The sequence below is a fragment of the Erpetoichthys calabaricus genome, chromosome 3 (genome assembly GCF_900747795.2).
Source record: "Erpetoichthys calabaricus chromosome 3, fErpCal1.3, whole genome shotgun sequence".
Lineage (NCBI taxonomy): Eukaryota > Metazoa > Chordata > Cladistia > Polypteriformes > Polypteridae > Erpetoichthys > Erpetoichthys calabaricus.
Window position 1 is genome coordinate 16,742,768 of NC_041396.2, and position 18,758 is coordinate 16,761,525.

The 18,758-nt window shown below is 42.3% G+C and overlaps 1 protein-coding gene across 1 annotated transcript in view; it reads right to left on the reverse strand.

Moving 5' to 3' along the window:
* mmut (methylmalonyl CoA mutase) overlaps positions 1–18,758 on the reverse strand; it is a 124,466-nt gene that overhangs the window by 14,895 nt on the left and 90,813 nt on the right. Inside the window, exons 11-12 of the mRNA XM_028796405.2 lie at positions 15,786–15,933; positions 4,834–5,001 (exon numbers count right to left, since the gene is read on the reverse strand). Coding sequence (XP_028652238.1) covers positions 4,834–5,001; positions 15,786–15,933 — 316 coding nt within the window. The remainder of the gene's footprint in view (positions 1–4,833; positions 5,002–15,785; positions 15,934–18,758) is intronic.

Sequence of the window (18,758 nt, forward strand, 5' to 3'; positions counted from 1 at the left end):
AGCAGCCACACCCGGAAGTGCAGTCTAATTGAGGTTAATTACCACCTGAAGCACTTCTGGGTGGACTATAGGGAGTCTGTAGCCACTACTCAGGGTGCCAGAGTTGGAAGGAGGAGGACGAAGCTGCCCTGGGAGGAGTGGAGGAAAGAAGAGTGTGATTTGGAGTGTTTTATTTGTGTTTCGGGACTTTGTAGGGCCAGTGGCACATGGGGAAGACGTGTCCCACGGCTGAAGAAAATAAAGACCTTTTGTTTATTTTGCCCATGCCTCTGGTGTCAGTCTGTGTTGGGTCGACGCCAACCAAGCTCTAATATCACAATAGATAGATAGATATGAAAGGCACTATATATTTGATAAATAAATAGTGTCACACACGTGCACATGGGAGGCAGTTGAAGAGCCTGAACGAGAATAATTCCACAGCAGACCAAGGGGTGGCGGAGTGCGCTGACTCTTTTTATTGCTTTCCTGCAGACTGTTCACGGAAAATTCCGTCTGGCCCTGATGAAGTCACTTCTGCTTGTGGGGCATTTGATGACGTCACTTCCAGCCCCGAACCTATGGACGAAGACCCTTCCAGTCCTGGCCCTTTTGATGATGTCACGTCAGGTTTTGATGATGTCAGGTCGGAGCCTATGAAGGAGGGCCCTTCTGGTTCCACCCTAGATGACATCATTTCCTTTGCTGGGCTTTAAAGCTGCCATCTTTTATCTATAGCATCAGTTCTGTCTTGAACTCCAATCTGTGCACATCCATAATTCATATCCTTTTGTAGCCAGGGAACAATATATGGGTGGCTGCCCCAAACCTTTTTATGACTCTTTGGTGTACTTTGTGTGACAATAGATAGATAGATAGATAGATAGATAGATAGATAGATAGATAGATAGATAGATAGATAGATAGGAAAGGCACTATAGATAGATAGATAGATAGATAGATAGATAGACTATCTATCTATCTATCTATCTATCTATCTATCTATCTATCTATCTATCTATCTATCTATCTATCTATCTATCTATCTATCATATAGTGCATTTTATATCTATCTATCTATCTATCTATCTATCTATCTATCTATCTATCTATCTATCTATCTATCTATCTATCTATCTATCTATCTATCTATCATTCTATCGCCCAATATAATACAAAACTGAACTTTACACTTTATAGGAATGGGCTCATGAATAATCAGATCACAAATAAACTTGAAAACACTAAGATGTGACTAGGAAAAAAATGCCTCCAAATATCTAAGTGTCAAGCAGTCTAAATCCTGTTTTGCATGGTAAAAGCATTTTTTTTCTATTAAATAACACATTTCAAGGATGATTCAGCTTTCATTCCTGCCTGTAACAACTAGCGTCACAATGAGCTGCTTCAGGGCCCAGTGCTCCCATGTTAATGAGGCAAATGTTGTTCAGACGTTCAGCTGAATGCTAAATGGGCTGTTAGCAGTTATGCCAGGGATGGCAGTGAAGTAATCATTTAAAGTGGACATTGACACAGGGCTGGCAGCTGTCTTGTATATAAAAACAAAAAATCCAAATTTTATGTCCATGTCTATCACAGACTAATGACAGCAGTACAATACCAATACAGGGTGAATATGATACCTGACATAAGCTACAACATATGTCAATGGATATAAATAAACATACATCAGGTAGACTGATGAAGGTCTTGCCATTATGACCAGCTGTTGAGGAGTCTTATGACCAGAGCGTAAAAGCTGTTTCCCTAGTCTAGTGATGCAATGGTCCATAATGCAGAAGCAAAAAAAGTGAACTTATTGGATCACTGAAGTCTTCAATAATCCTGTTTGCTTTTCTAGAGCCCCTTGTCTTATAAACACTCACTGGGAAAATTCTTGGAGACAAAGTCAGCGTACAGGACGGTTGTGAAGGACAAAAACCTACAACTCAACATCAGCAATACAAAAGAGCTAGTGGTGGACTTCTGGTGCTAGTGGTGGACTTCTGACATACCAAGAAGTCTCTGAGACCAATCATTATTTAAGGGGGAGAACGTGGAAGGGGTGCAGAACTACAAGTACCTGGAGGTTCATATGAATGACAAACTGGACTGGTCTGACAACACAATGGCACTGTACAAGAACTGATGTGTACAGCAAGCTGCTGGAAATGTTCTACCAGTCAATAGTAGTCAGTGAATTGTTCTACATTGTGGTCCTCTGAGGAAGCACAATGCCTGAACAAACTTCTCAGGAAAGCCTGCTGGATCACAGGGCAAATCCACCCTGGACACACTGGAAGCTGTTTTGGAAAAGTGAATGGTGGCAAAATTGGATGCCATCATGAAAAATCCCCTCCATCCCCTCCAGGATGCACCCTCTTGAAGCACTTTTAGCCTAAGGCTCATTCTACCATGGTGGGTTAAGAACAGCTTCTGGGGGTCTTTTCTGCCCACTGATATCAGGCAATTCAATAGTTCCTCTTGATGTACTTGTTAAGTTCAATTTGAAATATCTTTACAATATACTGCACATTTATTTATTTATTAATCTATTTATTGATTGGCTGTATTATTAATTCTGTGAGTCTGTATCCTTGATTTTTTTATGTGTTTGCAGCTGTATGCATCTGAACTTCCCTTTGGGATTAATAAAGTTCATATAACCTAATTTAATCTTAGGAACACCACACTGATACTGGGTAGGGGCTCCTTTTGCTCTCAAAAACAACTAATTTATAGCATTAATTCCACAACATGTTGGAAACATACTTTTGAGATGACGTGATTGCATCATGTAATTTCTGCAGGTTTGTCAAATGTCAATCTCCTGTTCCACCTCCTCCCAAACATGTTCTATTGGATTCAGATCCAGTGAATGGGAAGGCCACTGAAGAGCATTGACCTCATTGTCATTGTTCATGAAACCAGTTAGCTTTGTGATATGGTACATTATAATACTGGAAATAGCCATTAGAAGCTGGGTAAATTGTGCCCACAATTTACAGCAACAATACTCAATTAGGCCGTGGCATTCAAGAGATGATTAATTGGCATTGACTGGCCCAAAGTGTACCAAGTAAACATTGTCCACACCATTACAACATCAACACCAGCCTTGACTATTCACACAAAGCAGGTTGTGTCCACAGATTCATGCTGTTGGTGCCAAAATTCTGACCCTTCCATCATTTGTGTGTGTTAGCAGAAATTGAGATTCATCAGATCAGGCTGTTTTTCCAGTATTCAACTGTCCAGTTTTGATGAGTCTGTGCCCACTGTAGTCTCAGCTGTCTGTTGTTATCTGACAGGAGTGGAAACCAATGAGGTCCCCAGCTGTTGTAGCCTACCCGCCTCAAGTTTCAACATATAGTGCATTCTGAGATGCTTTTCTGCTCACCACAGTTTTACAGAGTGGTGATCCGACTTACCGTAGTCTTTCTGTCAGCTCGAACCAGGCTGGCCTTTCTCCTCTGACCTCTTTCATCATAAGGCCTCCCACTTGATGTGTTTTTGCACCTTACTGCATAAACTCTGCACAGACTGTTTTGAATGAAAATCCCAGTTACAGAAATACTCAAACCTACCCATCTAGCACCAACAAACATGCCACAGTGGAAACCCCAGGGATCACAATTTTGTTTTCCCCATTCTGGTGTTTGATTTAAATATTAACTGAAGCTCCTGACCTACATCAACAGGATTTTATGCATTTTGCTGCTGCCACATGTGACAATGTGGGTTTGCTCCATGCTCCCATCTTGCTTTTGGGAAGCCCTTGAACCCGACACCATCGGTAATGTCACCGATAAGCTAGACAGTGAGGTACAACAAAGCAAGGGGATGGTGCAAAAAGTGCCAAAGTGCTTTTATGTAAAATCAACAAACAAAACAAGTCAGTGTCCAAAATAAAGTGCAGTGCTTCTCAATCATTAAATAAATAATCCATTAAAACAGAGGTGAAATCGTGGAGGTTAAAATCCATTAGAAAAAAAACCTTTTAAAAACAACGAGGTTAAAACAATGGCTGGAAGCTGTCCCTTTAAACAAATCAGCCTGGTGCCTTTCTTTAACTGGTGACTCCCCTGCTTCTCCCGTCCAGGCTATGCACCAGGGGAGCCACCCTACCTGCAGCTGACCTTCTCTCTGCCTTCTCCTGCTGGTCCGTTCGCCTCACCGATCCCTGGCTCCAATGGGCTTCACTAAACCGTGACTTGGGCTCCCCAGCGACCAGGGTGCTCACGCTGGGGCTTTCACGTCCCAAGTCCCGACTCCCGCTGCCTTCTTGGTATTACGCGGCGAGCCTTCCTTCTTCTGGTCATTCCCGCTCTTCATAAAATGCTCAGCGGGAGTGACCACAATTGACTGCTCCTCGGGTGCCGGCCAAACACCTAGGCTCACTGCTCAGCTGCCCTCGAGCCTGTGCTTCTCTTCTCCTGCAACCTCCGTTAATTTTTTCCTTTTCTTTTTTCATTCCCCCCTCCTAGCCACCTCACTCTTCTATTTATCACGAGGACGTGGATCAGGTGTGGCAATCAGTAGCTCCCGGCAACAATTACGGATGCGGATGACTCCTCACCTGTGCACTTAAGCGAGGACCACCTGCATTCTGAACTTCCCTGGGAACCGCTTCTGGCCACACTACCACACCCTCTCTATAAGCCGTGAAGATGGCGATTATTTATTTAAGAAGTGGCCTTTTTGACGTGAGCTGTGGACCAGCTACACCACACCACACAATTGGCAACATAATAGACAAGAATCATATTAAAATCAACAAAAAAAATAAAAGAGTACAATCCTCTGGACATTTGTCAACAACAGCAGCAGAGGACAAATAAAAAACAAGCTTACCTGAGGTGGGATAACACCGCCACAGATGACAAGGATGTCTGGTCTTTTAAGATTTGCAAGCTCCATAATCAGCTCAGGAACTAAGGTCTTGTGACCTGCTGCCAGCGTGCTGACACCAACACAATGAACATCTGCATCGACAGCTTGCTGGGCAACTTCTAGAGGAGTCTATGAAAAATATGAAGGAACAGAACGAATGAATTAAATCTGTGACCAATATCATCCATTTTCTCATACTGTCACATTTGTGGCTATAAGTATGTACAATTGAGCTTTGACGCTGGGTGCTGCCTGTTTGGCTGCCATGAAAATGTGTGTGGCTTTATGTCAAGTTTATTTTTACACATCTCAAAGTGTGCATGGAAATGGGCGTATGCACCGTTTACACATTAGGCCCCTTGTCTCTCCTCATCCCATGTCCATACCACTTCAATTTTCTTTCCAGTACTTTTTTAGATATATCTCCCACTTTTGTTGTACCTCTGATTGTCCCATTTCTTATTCTGTCCTTTTTTGCAGCTCTGAACATCCATCTCCACGTTCTCATTTCTGCCACATTTAACTTCTTCTCCTGCACTTCCTATACTGCTCATGTCTCATTTTCATACATCACTACTGTTCTTACCACTGTCTTAAAAACCTTACCTTTAACCTTCGCTTTAATTCTTTGATCACATCATACTCCTGATACCTTCTTCCAATTGTTCCATCCACACTGCCCTCTGTGGATTATCTTTTCATCTAAATCTCCACTTTTGGATACCACTGATTCTAGATATTTAAACTTCTCCAGTCTTTTCAACAGCTCTCCCAGCAACCTGACTTATGAATCCCAATCAGTCATTAAACCTCAAATATTCTTCCTATTTATCTTCAATCCTCTATCTTCCAAAGTCTGTCTCCAGTCTTCCAACTTCCTCTCCACTTCCTTTTTTCTGGTGCTACACAACACAATATCATCAGCACAAAGCCAGCACCAGGATTAGTCTTTTATCCCATGACTCAACACATCCATAAGCAGATCAAAGCGGTAAGGACTTGAAGAAGATCCCTGGTACAGACCTACTCTAGCTGGGATCTTGTCTGTTACCCCGACACTGCTTTTAACCTGAGTCCTTCCTCTCCTCATGCATAACAACATTGGTTTTTCAAGCTGTTAGTTACAGGGCCCCAAAGCTGTGGAATGGTCTGCCTGCTACTATAGGAGATGCCTCTTCTTTTTCTATTTCAAAATATATATCAATAAATCATTTTTTTAAGAAATTAGAATCAACCATAACCTAATTTATTTGGAATTCAAAACATCCACGTATCCAAAGGGTGAACATATAAAAACCTAAGGCAGAAGGTGGTATGGCTCTACCTAACTTTCAATTTTATTACTGGGTGGCAAATATACACGTGATAAACACTTGGACATTGACACAAACAGATGAACATACACAGGCTTGGTCTGCAATAGAAATAAAATCCTGCAGTACTTCTTTATATTCCTTGCTTTGTACCCCAATAAGTACAAGTCATCGCCAAAATACTAACAACCCAATTGTGCTTCACTCGCTCAGAATATGGAACCAATGTAGGAAGTATTTTCAGATAGAGAAGCTTTTATCTGGGGCACCTCTGCACGAGAACCACCTTTTACCACCCTCTCAAATGTACGCAGTTTTTCATGTCTGGAAACATTCGGGATTAAATCACTTAGAGATCTGTACATAGACAACGTCTTTGCATCCTACGAACAATTACACTCCAAATTTAACTTTCCAGCAATACATTTCTTTCACTACCTTCGAATTAGAAACTTTGTTAAACAAAACCTGCCAAATTTTCCTCACCTCCCACCTACCTCTATGCCAGAAAAAATATTGATAAGTCTTGAGGACTCAGACAGCATTTCTGTAATACATAAAATGTTTTAAAGTTCCTCCCTTTCAAAGATTCCAGAGTACAGTGGGAAAAGGATCTCTTACTCAACATCTCAGAAAAGGAGTGGAAGGCAGCCATACACAGAATTCACTCCAGCTCTGTATGCACAAAGCAAATTATTCAACTTAAAATCATATACCGAGTACATCTGTCTCCTTTAAAATTGTCCAAAATGTTTCCAGGGCAAGAGCCAACCTGCAAACATTGCAATCAAATTCCAGCCTCATTGGGCCACATGTTTTGGGCTTGCACCATATTAACATCATTTTGGACCAAAATCTTTAAATGCCTTTCAGACAGCCTTGTGGTCACAATCTCTCCTAATCCACTAACAGCTGTGTTTGGTGGGCTCACAGAGGGGCTTACAGTGGAGTAGGACAAACAAACTGTAATGGCCTTTACTACACTATTAGCATGTAGACTTATCCTGCTCAACTGGAAGAATCCTAACTCACCTCTTTTAAGTCAGTGGATAACTGATGTTATATACTATTAGAAATTGGAAAAAATCAAATTCTCACTTAGAGGATGTGTGCAAAACTAAACTTTTTCAAAACCTGGCAGGATCTAATCAATAACATTTTAGAAAAAGCATTTAAATTGAGCAAGCTGATTCTCACTCCTTTTTTTTATTCTATTTATTTTTATTAATTTATCTATTTACTTATTTTTACTAGTTTAAAGTTGCTCTGTTGGTCTAACTCTCTTTCTCATGGCTGGGGGGTTGATGGGTTGCGAACCTAGTTTTGTTAAACTTGACTTGCTTGTATGGAATGTTATTTGATTTTAATAAATAATTAGGCCTGTGTGTATACATCAACACAGAATGGTGTGGAAACACAGGTATGATAACGAAGCACTGCTCATCGCCGGTGGAATATGTGGCAGTTAAGTGCAGACCTTATTATTTGCTGCGAGAATTCAGTGTTATTGTTATTGTGGCAGTGTATATTCCTCCCGATGCAAATGCTAAGGAGGCGCTATGCGAGCTGTATGAGGCCATTGGTGACCTGCAATCTTGCCACCCTGAGGGATTTTTTATTATCACTGGGGATATCAATCAAGCGAATTTAAAGACTGTTCTGCCTAAACTCCACCAGCATGTTAAATTTTCGACTAGAGGAGACAATATATTGGACTTGGTATACACTAACACCAGGTCTGCATATAGAGCAACTCCCCACCCTCACATTGGACTGTCTGATCACATTACAGTAATGCTTATTCCGGCATATATGCCATTGCTGAAGAGAACAAAGCCGGTAATAAAGCAGGTCAGAACATGGCCAGATGGAGCTACTGAAGCCCTGCAGGACTGTTTTGAGAGCACAGAATGGAGTGTCTTTAGAGAAGCGGCGACCACTGATCATCACATTGACATTAATGAGTATGCAGAAGCAGTGACAGGATACATTGACAAATGCATTGGAGATGTCACTGTCATCAAATCTGTCTCAACACGCGGTAACCAGAAGCCATGGTTCACAGCAGAAGTTCACGAGCTGCTGAAAACAAGGGATGCTGCCTACAAAGCCAATGACGAAGTGGCACTCAGAGCAGCTAGAACCAACCTGTCCCGAGGCATTAAGTTATCAAAGCGGGAGTACTCAAAGAAAATTAGTGATCATTTCGCCTGCTCAAGAGATTGTCGTCATACGTGGCAGGGCATCCAAACCATCACGATTATAAGGCCCCACCGCGTATGTGTGTTAACGACACCTCTCTTCCAGACACTCTTAACACCTTCTATGCCAGGTTTGAGACACAGAACAATAAACCAGCATGGAAGACCATCCCCTCGTCAGACAATCAAGTTCTGTCCCTGTCTGCAGCTAGTGTGAGAAGGACTCTCATCAGGGTCAACCCACACAAAGCTGCTGGACCAGATAACATACCTGGACGTGTGCTCAGAGCTTGTGCTGACCAGCTGACTGATGTCCTAGTGGACATCTTCAACATCTCCCTGAGCCAAGCTGTTGTGCCACAATGTTTTAAAAACACCACCATCAGACCTGTCCCAAAGACAGCTACAGCCTCGGAACTCAATGACTACCGCCCAGTGGCACTCACTCCAATCATTATGAAGTGCTTTGAGCGGTTAGTTTTGAGTCACATAAAGAATCAGCTGCCCCCCAAACTGGACCCTCTACAGTTTGCATATCAATCAAATCGATCAACTGACGATGCGATTTCAATGGTATTCCACCTGATCCTGTCACATCTGGATCACTGCAATGCACATGTAAGAATGCTATTCATTGATTTCAGCTCAGCATTCAATACTATCATTCCCAGGCAGCATCATCGTTGTTCTCAATGAGTCCCACTACTGTAGTGTCATCGGCGAACTTGATAATGTGGTTTGTGTCAGAGTTGGAGGTGCAATCATGGGTCAACAGCGTGAAGAGTAGCGGGCTCAATACAAAAAATGTTGTTATCCTGGAAATCGTCTTTACAGTACATCCGGAAAGTACTCACAGCGCATCACTTTTTCCACATTTTGTTATTTAACATCCTTATTCCAAAATGGATTAAATTCATTTTATTCCTCAGAATTCTACACACAACACCCCATAATGACAACGTGAAAAAAGTATTCACAGCCTTTGCCATGAAGCTCAAAATTGAGCTCAGGTGCATCCTGCTTCCCCTGATCATCCCTGAGATGTTTCTGCAGCTTAATTGGAGTCCACCTGTGGTAAATTCAGTTGACTGGACATGATTTGGAAAGGCACACACCTGTCTATATAAGGTCCCACAGTTGACAGTTCATGTCAGAGCACAAACCAAGCATGAAGTCAAAGGTATTGTCTGTAGACCTCCGAGACAGGATTGTCTCGAGGCACAAATCTGGGGAAGGTTACAGAAAAATTTCTGCTGCTTTGACGGTCCCAATGAGCACAGTGGCCTCCATCATCCGTAAGTGGAAGAAGTTCGAAACCACCAGGACTCTTCCTAGAGCTGGCCGGCCATCTAAACTGAGTGATCGGGGGAGAAGGGCCTTAGTCAGGGAGGTAACCAAGAACCTGATGGTCACTCTGTCAGAGCTCCAGAGGTCCTCTGAGGAGAGAGGAGAACCTTCCAGTAGGGCAACCATCTCTGCAGCAATCCACCAATCAGGCCTGTATGGTAAGAGTGGCCAGACGGAAGCCACTCCTTAGTAAAAGGCACATTTGCCAAAAGGCACCTGAAGGACTCTCAGACCATGAGAAAGAAAATTCTCTGGTCTGATTAGACAAAGATTGATCTCTTTGGTGTGAATGCCAGGCATCACGTTTGGAGGAAACCAGGCACCGCTCATCACCAGGCCAATACCATCCCTACAGTGAAGCATGGTGGTGGCAGCATCATGCTGTGGGGATGTTTTTCAGCGGCAGGAACTGGGAGACTAGTCAGGATAAAGGGAAAGATGACGGCAGCAATGTACAGAGACATCCTGGATGAAAACCTGCTCCAGAGCCCTCCTGACCTCAGACTGGGGCGACGGTTCATCTTTCAGCAGGACAACGACCCTAAGCACACAGCCAAGATATCAAAGGAGTGGCTTCAGGACAACTCTGTGAATGTCCTTGAGTGGCCCAGCCAGAGCCCAGACTTGAATACGATTGAACATCTCTGGAGAGATCTTAAAATGGCTGTGCACCGACGCTTCCCATCCAACCTGATGGAGCTTGAGAGGTGCTGCAAAGAGGAATGGGCCAAACTGGCCAAGGATAGGTGTGCCAAGCTTGTGGCATCATATTCAAAAAGACTTGAGGCTGGAATTGCTGCCAAAGGTGCATCGACAAAGTATTGAGCAAAGGCTGTGAATACTTATGTACATGTGATTTCTCAGTTTTTTATTTTTAATAAATTTGCAAAAACCTCAAGTAAACTTTTTTCATGTTGTCATTATGGGGTGTTGTGTGTAGAATTCTGAGGAAAAAAATGAATTTAATCCATTTTGGAATAAGGCTGTAACATGTGGAAAAAGTGATGCGCTCTGAATACTTTCCAGATGCACTGTACGTACTGTATTTCTCTGGTCCTCCTTTCCCTGTCATACACCTCCTGAACCTTATTCTCACTTACTATATACTTAAAAAGATGTGGCTAGCCAGAGAGACAGACAATTTACTTGTACCCACAGACAAATTTAGCTTTTTTACAGAAGCTCTTTCAATACATAAATAGGTGGCTAAATAAATAAACAAATATAACACTCACTATAAAAATATAAATATCACATTTTCAAACTAATCATGCAAGTACAGTAAATGTTCTGAGCCTGTCTTGAAAGAAGACTGCCACAAATGGGCAAATTAAATTTCATTTCAGAACACTGTTCTCTGAAAATGGATGGATGGATGCAATCCTTCCACAAAAAATTTTCTCTCATGCAGGTTGAGGAGACCCTGGAGAGGTGGAGATATGCTCTAGAGAGGAGAGGAATGAAGGTCAGTAGGAACAAGACAGAATACATGTGTGTAAATGAGAGGGGGGTCAGAGGAATGGTGAGGATGCAGAGAGCAGAGTTGGCGAAGGTGGATGAGTTTAAATACTTGGGATCAACAGTAACGGGGATTGTGGAAGAGAGGTGAAAAAGAGAGTGCAGGCAGGGTGGAATGGGTGGAGAAGAGTGTTAGGAATGATTTGTGGCAGATGGGTATCAGCAAGAGTGAAAGAGAAGGTCTACAGGATGGTAGTGAGACCAGCTATGTTACAGTATCTGGGTTGGAGACGGTGGCACTGACCAGAAAGCAAGAGACAGAGCTGGAGGTGGAGAGTTAAAGATGTTAAGATTTGCATTAGGTGTGACGAGGATGGACAGGATTAGAAATGAGTACATTAGAGGGTCAGCTCAGGTTGGATGGTTGAGAGACAAAGTCAGAGAGGCGAGATTGCATTGGTTTGGACATGTGCAGAGGAGAGATGCTGAGTATATTGGGAGAAGAGTGCTAAGGATAGAGCTGCCAGGGAAGAGAAAAAGAGGAAGGTCTAAGCGAAGGTTTATGGATGTGGTGAGAGAGGACATGCAGGTGGTGGGTGTAACAGAACAAGATGACATGGAAAGATATGGAAGAAGATGATCTGCTGTGGCAACCCCTAACGGGAGCAGCTGAAAGAAGAAGAAGTATTGCAGAAAATATTTCTTTTCACTGAGAATAATATATGTACATGCTGCAGAAGGAACTATGCTATTTTCCTCCACTGTGTATGCTAAATTTGGGACAACTTCAACAATTGTAATCAATTTACTGCAGGATTTACTTAAATTCTTTAAAGCACCAGGCACACAAAATCAAAGGACAACCCTCACAAATTCCACCATGATCCAAGGAAGTAATCAGTTAAAGTTTGTGGGCCTTCATTTGGTGGACTGACAAGAAAGATTCATTAGCCATGCAAAAGCAATTCTGTTTAACCAAATTAGAGAGCACAAACAGGGCATTTTAAAATATTTCTTGCCCCTAATAGCCTTTTTTCACTTCACAAACCATGTGATTTGTAGCTTAAAACATCCTTAGACCACTATCAAATGGTAAACAAAATCAAGAAAAACAACTTTTATTAGACTAACAATGTTAATATTCATTTTTTAGCCTTATTATGTTGAATGAGTGCAAGCCCAATGCTATAAGTAATTGGACACAGAGACTGGAACTGGAGAAAGAATGTTAAAACCCGTGTCAGTCTCTGTGTTACCATCCTCTGTGAATTGTATTTATTCTTGGTTTATTTTGAATATGTGGTATTCTGGAACTGTATTTTTATTTATAATGGATTCAAAGTGTCTTCCAACCCCATTACTTTTTAGTTTTCACATTTTGTGATGCTGCAGCCTCACACTAAAATCATCTCAATTCATTGTTTCTCACATCAAGCAACACTTAATACCACAGAATGACAAAGCAAAACAGGATTTTATACGTTTTAGCAAATGTATTAAATATAAAAAACTCAACAATCACAATACTGTGGTGTCAATGTGGGGTTGAATCCTGTTTTGGTTTTGTGGTTTCTGCATTCATTTTGAAGTAAATGGTTGTATCTATCCATCCATCCATCCATTTTCCAACCCGCTGAATCCGAACACAGGGTCACGGGGGTCCGCTGGAGCCAATCCCAGCCAACACAGGGCACAAGGCAGGAACCAATCCCGGGCAGGGTGCCAACCCACCACAGTGGTTGTATCTACAATGTTATTATTACTGACTGAGCGGTACATCATTGAAATGTTCTGTTTTTAGAAGATAGAAGATAAAATATATACAGTTAAGGACAAAACTATTAGCCCACCCAACAGAAATGGAACAAAACTGCCATTTAAAAACCAAAGTGACCAGTATTAAATTTATTTAACAATAACAATAATATTAATAATAACAACAACAACAATTCTTTACATTTATATTGCACTTATCTCACTACTCAAAGCGCTTTTCATAATGAATGGTGAGCCACTATAACCCCCACTAATGTGCAGCACCCACCTGAATGATACGGTAGCAGCCATTTTTGCACCAGTTTATTTACCACACATGAGCTATTAAGTAGTGAGCTAGATATACAATTAGAGACAGGGGATCATAAAGGGGCAAGAATGACTAGGCCATGGTGGTCATTTTATCTAGGACATCGGGATACAGCCTACTCTTTACAAAGGATGCCCAGGACTCTTTAAAGACCATAGAGAGTCAGGACCTCAGTTTTATGTCTCATCTGAAGGATGGCACCATTTTTGCAGCACAGTGTTCCCATCACCACAATGGGGTATTGGGATCCACACAAAGACCACAGGGTAAGCATGCCCTGCTAGCCTCACCAACACCTCTTCCAGCAGCAGCCCAAGCTTTTCCTAGATGGTCTCCCATTCAAGTACTGGCTGGGCCAGAATGTGCTTAGCTTCAGCTGGATTCAAGTTGGGGAGCATGCACTGGTACAGTGCATTGCCACACCCACTACACGTTGAAACAGCTCGGGATCCCGGTTGGCAACCCCCCAGGCAGACACACAGTCTAGTCCTACCCTCCGGAAATGACCCTCTATCTGCTGCAGTCAGGTGTTACGTGGGTGACCCCTTGGCCTGGTCCAGTCACTTGGGTCCCCAACAATGAGGATCTTATGAGCCGGATCACCCTCGGGGAAACGCACCACTTGGCAGGTAATGTGCCTCATTCGAGACTCCATGAGCAACCGCTCATTCGACACAAAGTCAAACCAATGGTACCCAAGGATTTTCCAGAGAGACATAGTACTAAAGGAGTCCAGTCTTCGTCTCAGGCCATTGGATAGCGTCCATGTCTCACAACCATATAGTAAGACAGGAAGCACCAGGACTCTAAAGACTTGGACCCTCATCCTTTTGCTGAGATAGCGCCACACACCCCTTTCCAGTGACCTCATGACCCCCCATGCTCTCCCAATCCGTCTACTGACTTCACAGGAAGAGTCACCATGAATGTCACTGCCGAGGTAAATAAACCTCTCAACAAGGTTGACTCTCTCTCCACAGACAGACACACTTTTGATGGCCGTGTCCAAGAGGTCATTAAAGGCCTGGCTGTTGGTTTTTATCCAGGACACTCGCAAGCCCAGACACCCAGACCCCTCACTCAGTCTCTTGAGCGCCCCGATCAGAGCCTCCATTGACTCCGCGAAGATCACAGAATCGTCAGCAAAGTCAAGATCCGTGAATCTTTCTTCACCAACAGATGCCCCACAGCCGCTGGACCCCATGACCTTGCCTAACACCCAGTCCATACAAGCATTGAACAGAGTAGGAGCAAGAACACATCCCTGACGGACCCCAGAATCAACTGGGAAAAACACAGAGGTCCTGCCTCCACTCTGCACAGCACTCACAGTACCAGTGTACAGGCCAACCATGATATCCAGCAACCTCGTGGGGGATCCCGCAAACCCTCAGGATGTCCCACAGGGCAGCTCGATCAACTGAGTCGAACACTTTGCGAAAATCGACAAAGGCTGCAATGAAACTGACGATATTCATGTTTGCGCTCTATGAGAACCCTCAGTGCCAGGATGCGGTTGACGGTAGACTTTTTAGGTGTAAAACCAGACTGTTCCGGTTGCTGGTAGGTGAGCAAGTGATCATGGATCCTATTGAGGACGACCCTAGCAAGGACCTTACCCAGCACCGAGAGCAGTATTATCCCCCTGTAGTTGCTGCAATCCAGGCGATCACCCTTCCCTTTCCAGATAGGGACGACAAGTAGTCCCGTTTTCCAGTCAGTTGGGATGATGCCAGTCTCCCAAATGGAAGCAAAGATTGCTTGCAATGCCAGGAGGACAGCCTTAACACCAGCCTGGAGAAGTTCACGCCAGATACCACAGATCCCTGCAGCCTTCCCCCCAAGCTGGTTCAACACCTGTGCAATCTCAGTGAGACTGGGTGGTTCACAGCTAATTGGAGGGTCAGGATTTTACATAGGATGGCTGTTGAAAAAAGGTTTTTACAAGATAATTACATACAAAAGAATAAAGACAAAAATCCTCAAGAAGTTTGAGGTGGAGGTCTGCATTCCTGTGGGACCTGACTTAATTTTTTGCAGCATGGACCTAAAGTGTAGTAGTAATGAATGGACATGGATGAGTCTGCTTTATTTTTTGGAACTTCTTGAAATATAATGAGCATGTATCACCAACTAATCTGTCACTTCTGAGGATCCATCTTCCTTAACAGGAAACTTGGATGCATGGGAGTCCATTTAGGAAAAAGCTAGGGGTTGCTGCTTGAAGAGGTGTTGGTGAGGCCAGCAGAGGGCGCTTACCCAGTGGTCTGTGTGTGGATCCCAATTTTCAAGTGTGGTCTTCAGATTGAATATGAGCATTAAGTTGCACATACCAGCTTTTTTGATTGCACATTCATCTTTCTACTAATCACATTCTAGTCGAAAAAATGAGCATTATTTTATTCTTCACAAAATGAAAACATTTAATTCAAATAAAGAGAATAACCAAAAATTGATATTAAAGACTTAAGGTGAAAAGTTTTAACAACATAACACACAGTTTTGTACCTGAAAAAGAGGTCCAATATCAACATCGAAGCCCAAGTCAGCAAATCCAGTTGCAATAACTTTGGCGCCTCTGTCATGTCCATCCTGTCCCATTTTGGCTACGAGCAGACGTGGTTTACGGCCTTCACGTTCAAAAAATTGTCCAATTCTACAAGCAGAAAAAACAAAAAATGAAAGGCATTATGGAAAATTGGTTTTAGAATATTTTTTAAAGATTAACATATGGATTACTGGTATTCTGAATCTCAATGAAGGGCATGTCACGTTACATTCTAACCTGCTTAATTCAGACCTGGGTCATTATTTGGAGTTAATCCCAGTTAGCGTAAGGCGCCAGTCTATCAAGGAACGAACACATAGATACATCCACACAGCAAACTCACACTAGGGCCAGTTTTAGCATTGCCAAATCACCTGACCTGCATGTCTTTGGAAAGTTGGAGGAAACCGGAGCATCCAGAGGAAACCCACTCAGATACAGGAAGAACATGCAAATTCCACGCAAGGAGGTCCACGACACGAACACTGGTCTTCTTACTGTGTGCCTCACTTTCTAGTAACTAAATACAAGGTAACAGCTGAAATGAAGAGAAATATGTTGTTCTCTGTGGAAAGCTTTTCTTGCCGCCCGCTTCCTCTGTATTGTTCTCTTTTTGCCTTCATAATAAAAGTAGGAATACACATGTATAACCGGAGTCAGGACTCAGATAAAGTGTTCATTGTGAAATCAGTTTGGATTCCAGTACAACGAATATTTTACCATTCAGCAATACCTTCATGTGGACTACATGACAGCACCAGTTTTAGTATGGAAATGTGAACAAGATTAAGTAAGACAAGAGCAGCACACAAAAGACATTTATTTCATTAAAATGCTGAAAAAGCATACATAATACATTTTTTGAATACACAATGGGAGGTCTGAAAATTGAAAGAAGACCTTATGAGAAGGATTTAGGAGTTGTAGCGTACTCAGCTCTATCAACTGACAGAAAGTGTTCAGAAGCCATTAAGAAGGCTAACAGAATGTCAGGTTATATAGCGCCTTGATGTGTGGAGTACAAGTCACAGGAGGTTCTGCTCAGGCTTTATAACACACTGGTGAGGCCTCATCTGGAGTACTGGGTGCAGTTTTGGTCTTCAGGCTACAAAAAGGACATAACAGCACTAGAGAAAGTCCAGAGAAGAGCAACTAGGGCTACAGGGGATGAGTTATGAGGAAAGATTAAAAGAGCTGAGCCTTTAGAGTTTAAGCAAAAGAAAATGTAATTTAATTAAATTTAAAGTATGACACATAGGAAGTAAAAATGTGAGATTTGGATACATAATGGGAGGTCTGAAAATCAAAAGTCCCCCTTATAAGAAGAATTTAGGAGTTGTAGTGGACTCTAACCTATCAACTGCCTACAGTGTTAAAAAGCCATTAAGAAGGCAAACAGGATGTCAGGTTATATAGCGCCTTGATGTGTGGAGTACAAGTCACAGGAGGTTCTGCTCAGGTTTTATTACACACTGGTGAGGCCTCATCTGGAGTCAGTCAGTCATCTTCCAACCCGGTATATCCTAACACAGGGTCACGGGATCTGCTGGAGCCAATCCCAGCCAACACAGGGCGCAAGGCAGGCACAAACCCCTGGGCAGAGCAGGTCACACACACACACCCGCACACAATTTAGGATCGCCAATGCACCTAATCTGCATGTCTTTGGACTGTGGGAGGAAACCCACGCAGACACGGGGAGAACATGCAAACCTCATCTGGTGTACTTTGTGCAATTTTGGTCTCCAGGTTACAAAAAGGACTTAACCGAGCTAGAAAAAGTCCAGAGAAGAGCAACTACGCTGATTCCAGGGCTACAGGGGATGAGTTATGAGGAAAGACTGAAGGAGTCAAACCTTTTCAGTTAACGCAAAAGGAGAATAAGAGATGACATGACTGAAGTGTTTAAAATTACGAAGGGAATTGAGTCCATTGGACAGAGACGGTGACTTTAACATTAGTTCAGCAAAAACACGGGGGACACGGTTTGAAACTTGTTAAGAGAAAATTTCATAGAAACATTAAAATTTTTTCTAGTAGTATGGTAGACAGTAGGACTCTACAGACCTTCAAAACTTGACTTGATGTTATTTAGGAAGAATTCAGTTGATAGGACTGGTGAACGTTTAGTTGGGCTGAATGGCCTGAAAATGTCCTGATTGTTCTAATCTTTAAAAACAAAACAAAAAAAAACAAACAAACAAAACAGTGTATGTAAGCCTGAGAGTGTGTCCCCTCAAATCTACCTGTATTTAGATATAGTGTCCAGAGTTTAGTGCTCAGACCAATACTGTTAACTTTAGTTTGTATATTTGGGTCACAAAGCTGTGTAGATTTATAAATTCTAATTAAACTTCTTCTGTTGTGTCACTGTCTTGAATTTACAGTATTATTGCTTTAATTTTTTATTACGGCTAATTTAGTATTTTTGTGATGACCATACGATTCCTAATGTGTCATATTGGACATGGTGTGGTCATGTGGCAAAGTGATGTGATTTGTTATAAAACACCTACTTTCAGAGGTTATCCCCCATTTTGATCTGCACCAGTTTACCTTTAGTGCAGGATGGGAGATGGACAATGCGCTGTTGTTTGTGCTAAACAATGCCCTTGAACAAGAAGGGAATCAATAAATAACTATAATCCTAATAAACGAACAAAAAATAGCGGAGAATCCGCGGACTACATAAAGGAAATGGGTACCTGAACAGAAAAGTGAGTCTCAAATAGCTACACAATAACTATAACAATCGTAATAAACGAACAATAAAAGAATACACAACCGCTAAGCAAGGAGAAAGGACGGCCTTATATGGCGTTCGTTTATAAAACAGCGGAGAGGCTGTGTAAAGGCAGCTTCACAAAAAACAGATCCTTAACAAATTATTATTGGTATATTTTCCCTCAATTTAAAAAGTTTTTCTTTTCTTC